Consider the following 7,906-nt stretch of genomic DNA (forward strand, 5'->3'; position numbering starts at 1 on the left):
GTGGGGTGAGGCAGAGGGGAAGGAGAGGAGTATGGCCAGTGAGTTTGCAACAGCATGAGGTCACTCATCAATGCTTTCACTCCCAAGACAGCAGGAGTAAAAGGGTGATGCTTGTGGATCGCTTCTCCATACCTAGGTGGGGGGACTACCCCTCTTCCCCCAACTTTCTTGGGGATACCAGTGAAAAGCCTGGAGAGTTTTGCCTGAGCAAGGACTCCAGGATTTGGCCCTCCGATTATTGAATATTTGGGACCAGATTTCCAATGTACTGTCTCTCTTTAAAGACCTGGTCTTATTGAATTCAGTTATTAAACATCCACTGACTTCAATGTGAGCAGGATTGTTACCTAATTGTGCAAGTGTCATGGGGTCCACTCACCACTGGAGCACCTCCTACTGGTTGCTCTGGAGATTAGCTGGTTCCAGCTCTGATGCCCACTTCTGTGAGTTCCTCGCCCCATGGTCTCTCTTTCTGTGGGACTCAGGGTGCTCCTTCATGACTCAGCCCTCCAACCAGGTCACTATAGTCCATCCCTTCTGGATATGGAAGTCCCTCCCTATAAAAATGGCAGTCTTCCCTTCACTACCCTGACTGTGCCACTCCTCCAGTGGCTGGTAGGGGAACCCGGGCCCACCCTCTACTCTGGGTTCCAGTCCAGGGACCCATTCTCTAGGAAAGGTGGCCTACACACTCCCAGACCATGTTGCTCTTCCCCTGGACTCCTTCCTACTTCCCAGCTCTACCTTCTGGCTCCAGGCTTACCAGCCCAAACTCCCTCCTCCCAGGGAGTAACCACAGGCTAGTTGGCACCATAGCCCCCAAACACACCTCCCTCCTCTGAGGGAGTGACTACAGACTACTTCCCCCACAGCTCCTTTCTGCAGCCAACTTCCTATCTTTATAAACCCAGCCCAGGTCCTCCACCAGCTGGACGTCATCAGCAATTAGGCCTTAGTACACCCGGGCTTTACTCCAGTTGCAGCCTATGGGTTAATTGGCCTAATTTATCCCTCTCAGGCCTGGTGTGGGGTGGACATTCTGTCACACAGGGCAGACCTTATGGGTGGGTGATGTGGGCAACCACCCAGGGTGCTGTGGTCAGGAGGGCGCCATAGTCAAGAGGCAAGGAGCAGGGTGGGCATGGGGTTTGAGGCAGCAGAAGTGAGCTTGGGGCAATGGGGAGGGGAGGCAGCTGGGCCCTGGAGTGATGGGAGGGGTGGGGAGCCGAGAGAGGCATATATCACAGTGGTAGATGTGCAGATAGACCAATGTGATATATGCCATCATGTGCCAGCAATGCCCCTCTGCCATGTACATTGGCCAAACCGGACAGTCTCTACGCAAAAGAAAAAATGGACACAAATCTGACATCAGGAATCATAACATTCAAAAACCAGTAGGAGAACACTTCAACCTCTCTGGCCACTCAGTAACAGATTTAAAGGTGGCGATTTTGCAACAGAAAAGCTTCAAAAACAGACTCCAACGAGAAACTGCTGAACTTGAATTGATATGCAAACTAGATACTATCAATTTCGGCTTAAATAGAGACTGGGAATGGCTGAGCCTTTTACACACTGAATCTATTTCCCCCATGTTAAGTATCCTCACAGCTTCTTGTCAAACTGTCTTAAATGGGCTATCTTGATTATCACTACAAAAGTTTTTTTTTCTCCTGCTGACAACAGTTCATCTTAATTAATTAGCCTCTTGGAGTTGGTTGGGCAACTCCCACCTTTTCATGTTCTCTGTATGTGTATATATATCTCCTCACTATATGTTCCATTCTATGCATCCGATGAAGTGGGTTGTAGCCCACGAAAGCTTATGCTCAAATAAAGTTGTTAGTCTCTAAGGTGCCACAAGTACTCCTGTTCTCTTAGAAGATTTACTGAAAACTTGGCTATAGAAGCAAATAGATACTAGAAGACATAATACCCAAGACTATGGCTGTTGATATGATCGCACATAAAGGCCCCAGCCAAGCCTGGCTGTCCATTTGTCTAGGTGCTGTACAAACACATGGTAAGAGACATTCCTTGCCCTAAAGAGAGACCATCAAAGCAGACACAAGAAGTATTATTACCCCCCCCCCCTTCACATGCGGTGAGGTCAGGCATAGAGAGATTACGCAACTTGCCCATGGTCACAAAGGGGGAGACTGTGATAAAGCCAGGAACTGAACTCGCATCTCCTGAGTCCTATCTAGGTCCTTAATTACAAAACCATCTTTCCTCACTGAGGAAAACAAAAATTAAAGTAAGACTTTTTGGGAAATAGTAAAAACCAACACACACAATCTTTTACTCCCCACATTGAAATTCAACAGCTTTGCTTGTGGATTTGTTTTCCTCATTTCTTTGAAGCCATCAGCCATGAAATGTTTGTCCTCCGTAGGAAAAAAATAAAGTTATTTTCTGGAGCATTGCTAGGCAAGTATGAATACATGGAATAAGAACATTCAACTGACTTCTGATAGAACAATAGGAAAAAGTATGGAAGTGAATGAAAGAAGAAAGTTCAAGTCACTTTTTGTTGTGGGAGATGGCAATGAACAAACCTACCCACTACGAAGGGTTTTTTCCAGGAAGTGTAGGCTGTCACATCTATCTGTCCCTTAACTATCTTGAATAGTGTGCTAGCGAGGCAGTTCTCATGCTGCTCCTGCACCGTGCTTTTGAAGGGGAGGCCACAGCCACTTGAACACAGAATGAACGAACCTTATAGTCCAACGACGCCTCGACCTATCAGTACCAGCTCACCTAACACCATGAAAATTTTTATGTGTTTTCTTATTGTATTTATTATAGCACAGACTATTGGGACTGTACTTTTTTGCTTATATCTTCACATGAAGCTGGATAAGGTAAGGTTAGAAATCCGATCATGTTAAATGGACTGATTCTAACAATGATTTACATTTAGCTCAAAGAAAACTAATTAACAGTGGAAAATGAGGCAGAATAATGCAAATAGTTGTACTTACATAGAAGCAGCATTTATCGCGTAAACCTTCTTGTTTATGCCTTAATTTTCCACTTAATAAAAGATACGTTGTCATGAAGAGTTTTCCCCTTTAATTAACAAAATGATAATAGCGTAGCAAAGGCCACTGTGGATTATACCAAACCAAGCTGCTTATTTTATCAGTTTAAATACAGTGACAGTAGAATGATATATTTGATGGGTTGGTATGAACAGTTTGACAATTATTCTATGCTCTTTGTTGGGAGTAAGGTGAAATATTTTATTTTGTGATAGTATTTTAGATTCAGCAGTAGTGAGCGTTACAGTGGTACCTAGCAAGAGGAAGAGATTTCAAAAGCTTTTTTAATATTTGCCTGTGATAATTTTATAGTAAGTTTCACTTTAGGGGAGGTTTTTTTAAATAAGCCTAATCCAAATTATTCTGCTTCATGCTTCTAACTATTTTTTAAAGAATTCAAAATTTCAAAACTGTTCAAGTTTGCTCTTAGTCAAACTGCAGACAGACTATGCTATGCTTATAGTCGCTTGCCTAAAACTAATTTTTAGTCAAGTAAAAGAAATGATAAACAGTAAGTGAGCCAGTAAGTGTGCTTCATATATCAAGTAAAACTACTGAATTGGGTATAGAATAAAGTATATTCTCCTTAAAGGCATGCAGACAATATTTTCTCATTGAAATTAAAAATATACATTTTTGCATATTTATAACTTAATTTTAAATGAGTTAATACTGATCCCTAATAATGGAATGTAGAGCTGGGCTCCAAATGTTAAAGTACAAGAGGCAAAAGTTTGGAAGATTAAGACTGGGTTAGTTTGCATGCGGTGGATCAGTTTGTAAATTCTGCACTCACCTTGAGTGGTACCTTACTATGCAGTAGTCCCACTGATTTGAATGGAACTACTTGTGCAGTACGGTACTACTCAAGAGAAACAAAGCATCACAGTCTGTCTGAATGAATGTAATGACTAGTTATTACAACAAAATATTTCTTCTCCGAGTTATGATATCGACTGTTTTGGTCTAAAAGGATGAAATGCAGTCGTACACCATAGAAAGAGTCTGAATCTGCCACCCTTACTCACGAGGAGTAGTGAGTCTGACCCTGCATTTGGATCCACCATGCAGAAGTCTGTTCCAATCACTGAAATGTGTATCGGCACACAAGTCTGTGTTCTTCCATCCCAATACAGCCTCAATGATTTCAGTGGGACGACTTACCGATTCAAGGTTCTACTCCACAGGAGTAAGGGTGGCAGAATCAAGCTCTTCGTCAAGATTCATACAGATACCTAGAGCAACTGATGAAGTCTCATCTTCTGCCTTTTGAAAAGGGGAAAAATGTAAATTAATTAGAGCTGTCAAGCGATTAAAAAAATTAATTGCGATTAATCGCGCTGTTAAACAACAATAGAATACCATTTATTTTAAATATTTTTGGATGTTTACTACATTTTCAAATATATTAATTTCAATTACAACAGAGAATACAAAGTGTACAGTGCTCATTTTATATTTATTTTTGATTACAAATATTTGCACTGTAAAAAACAAAAATTGTATTTTTCAATTCGCCTCATATAAGTACTGTAGTGCAATCTCTTTATCATGAAAGTTTAACTTACAAATGTAGAATTATGTACAAAAAAAACCTGCATTCAAAAATAAAACAATGTAAAACTTTAGAGTCTACAAGTCCACTCAATCCACTTCTTGGTCAGCCAATCACTCAGACAAACAAGATTGGTTACAATTTGCAGGAGATAATGCTGCCTGCTTCTTGTTTACAATGTCACCTGAAAGTGAGAACAGGGGTTTGCACAGCACTGTTGGAGCTGGCATTGCAAGATATTTTACATGCCAGATGCACTAAAGATTCATATGTCCCTTCATGCTTCAACCACCATTCCAGAGGACATGCTCCCATGCTGATGATGGGTTCTGCTTAATAACGATCCAAAGCGGTGTGGACGGACACATGTTCATTTTCATCATCTGAGTCAGATGCTACCAGCAGAAGGTTGATTTTCTTTTTTGGTGGTTTGGGTTCTGTAGTTTCTGCATCAGAATGTTGCTCTTCTAAGACTTCTAAAAGCATGCTCCACACCTTGTCCCTCTCAGATTTTGGATGGCACTTCAGATTTTGGACAGCACTTGGGTCGAGTGCTGTAGCTATTTTTAGAAATCTCACATCCGTACATTCTTTGCGTTTTGTCAAATCTGCAGTGAAAATGTTCTTAAAACGAACATGTGCTGGGTCATCATCCGAGACTGCTATAACATGAAATATATGCAGAATGCGGGTAAAAGAGCAGGAGGCATACAATTCTCCTCCCAAGGAGTTCAGTCACAAATTTAATTAATGCATTATTTTTTTTACGAGCATCATCATCATCATGGAAGTATGTCCTCTGGAATGGTGGCCGAAGCATGACAGGGCATATGAATGTTTAGCATATTTGGCATGTAAATACCTTGCAACGCCGGCTACAAAAGTGCCATGCGAATGCCTGTTCTCACTTTCAGGTGACATTGTAAATAAGAAGCAGGCAGCAGTATCTCCCACCAATGTAAACAAACTTGTTTGTCTTAACAATTGGCAGAATAAGAAGTAGGACTGATTGGACTTGTAGGCTCTAAAGTTTTACACTGTTTTGTTTTTGAGTGCAGTTATGTAACCAAAAAAAATCTGCATTTGTAAGTTACACTTTCACGATAAAGAGATAGCACTTCAGTACTTGTATGAGGTGAATTGAAAAATACTATTTCTTTTGTTTATCATTTTTACAGTGCATATATTTGTAATAAAAAAATAATATAAAGTGAGCACTGTGCACTTTGTATTCTGTGTTGTAATTGAAATCAATATTGAAAATGTAGAAAAACATCCAAAAATATTTAATACATTTCAATTGGTATTCTATTGTTATAAGTGCGATTAATCGTGATTAATTTTTTTGAGTTAATCACATGAGTTAACTGCGATTAATTGACAGCCCTAAAATTAATACAAAAGATCTGAGAGCAAGTTTCAATTGCTGTTATTCATTTTATACAGAAATCTGATGTGGTGCCCAATCCCACAGCCATTACTTGGACAAAATTCCCATTGAAGTTAATGGGAACTTTGCTTGAGTATGGACTTCAGGATTGGGCCCTTGAGGTATGGTGTAGGGATCTACTGTTTCATGAGACGTTGTTTCAGAACACAGTGAGCTTATTTTCTTTTGTCACTTGGCCTCTAGCATTCTGTTTACCCTCTCTATTATCTCATTGACAGTTGGAACAGGAGTTGAGCTTACAGGAAGATTATTTGTTCCTCCGAAGAATACAAAAATGTCGGAAACCAGAAGGTGCGGGCTCATCACTATTGGACTGTAAGGAGATCATAAACAGATTCCAGGATCTGCTAGTCAAAGTAAGATGCTGTTAAATAAATAAAGATACTGATAAAGATTTGCAATGCCACATATGTATGTGTACACACACAATATTGCAAAGCTGTATTTAAAAAGTAATATTTGTACACTTCCACATATTGGACCAGATTCTAATCCCATTTTAACTGGAGTTAAATTCAGAATAACTCCATTGAAGTAAATAGAATTATTATAATGTAAGTGTGATCAGAATCTGGCCCACTAAAACAAACATTATAGAGCCTGATTGTACAAACACAATCTGCCCCAGTTGACAGTGGAATGTTTGTCTTAGAAAGTTTGACAATCATTTGCATTGAATGAAACTTTTAACAGACAGGGATAAAATGAAATTTCATTATTTATCATGTACTGAAGACAAAGGTATAGGAAAGGCTCAATTATATTGGAGTTCAGTTACTGTGTCTGTTTAGAGTGTGGGCTCGGATCATGTCTCCTCCATGTTAAATATAGTGCATGGCAGTGGCGTTGGAACAATGTTTATAGAGGGGAAGCTGAAAGCCATTGAACAAAGCTATAAACCCTGTATATGATGGAAACCACTTCAAGCCAAGGCGTGGTGCCGCACTTCCTGCACTCTTAGTTCCAGCACCCCTGGTGCATGGTATACCAGTGGCACTTAACACATCGTAATTATTACACAGGAGTAACATTATCCATAACAATATTTGCAATCCACCAAGCATGAAAAATATAGATGACAAAATACTGGGTCCTCTAAGCCCTTCACAATATTTGCTCTCTTTTACATTAAAATGAGTTAAATAATGGGTAAGATTGTTGTTACATAATGTAACAAACAAGACAGTAGCTACAAAAGGGTACACGAGAGGTTGTGTTCTCAGTACCACACTCAGGACTTTGACACCCTAACTCTCATCGGCTTAGTGGGAGTGTTGGAGATGACGCCCTGCAAGTTGATCTCCTATCAGGACCGGCTCCAGGCACCAGCTAAGGAAGCACCTGCTTCGGGCGGCCAATACAAATGGGCGGCAGTCCAGCCACTCTTGGGGCTGCACGTCCGGTCTTCGGCGGGAATTTGGCAGCGGGTCCCTCAGTCCCTCCCTTCCTCTTTGAGCTGCCACCAAAGTTCCGCCGAAGAGGAAGAGAGGGAGTGAAGGACCCGCCGCCTAAGAATGGAGCAGCGCGATTGAGCTGCTGCCGAAATGCCGCCGATCCGCTTTTTTTTCCGCTGCATGGGGCAGCAGAAAACCTGGAGCCGGCCCTGTCTCCTATTGTATCCAAGAAAAATTGTTCTCCTTAACCTTTGAGGATAGGACAAGGAGCAATGGGCTTAAATTGCAGCAAGGGAGGTTTAAGTTGGATATTAGGAAAAACTTCCTAACTGTCAGGGTGGAGCACTGGAATAAATTGCCTAGGGAAGTTGTGGAATCTCTATCATTGGAGATTTTTAAAAGCACGTTAAACAAACACCTGTCAGGAATGGTCTAGATCAGTGGTTCTCAAACTAGGGCC

General features: G+C 41.0%; 1 protein-coding gene across 1 annotated transcript in view; it reads left to right on the forward strand.

The window, feature by feature from the left end:
• The first annotated feature begins 2,711 nt into the window (after positions 1 to 2,711).
• Positions 2,712 to 7,906, forward strand: part of CD40LG (CD40 ligand) — a 14,341-nt gene continuing 9,146 nt past the window's right edge. The window contains exons 1-2 of the mRNA XM_024203093.1: positions 2,712 to 2,867; positions 6,271 to 6,408. Coding sequence (XP_024058861.1) covers positions 2,712 to 2,867; positions 6,271 to 6,408 — 294 coding nt within the window. The remainder of the gene's footprint in view (positions 2,868 to 6,270; positions 6,409 to 7,906) is intronic.

This window comes from Terrapene carolina, unplaced genomic scaffold, assembly GCF_002925995.2.
Source record: "Terrapene carolina triunguis isolate 2854851 unplaced genomic scaffold, T_m_triunguis-2.0 Scaffold131, whole genome shotgun sequence".
Taxonomy (NCBI): Eukaryota; Metazoa; Chordata; order Testudines; family Emydidae; genus Terrapene; species Terrapene triunguis.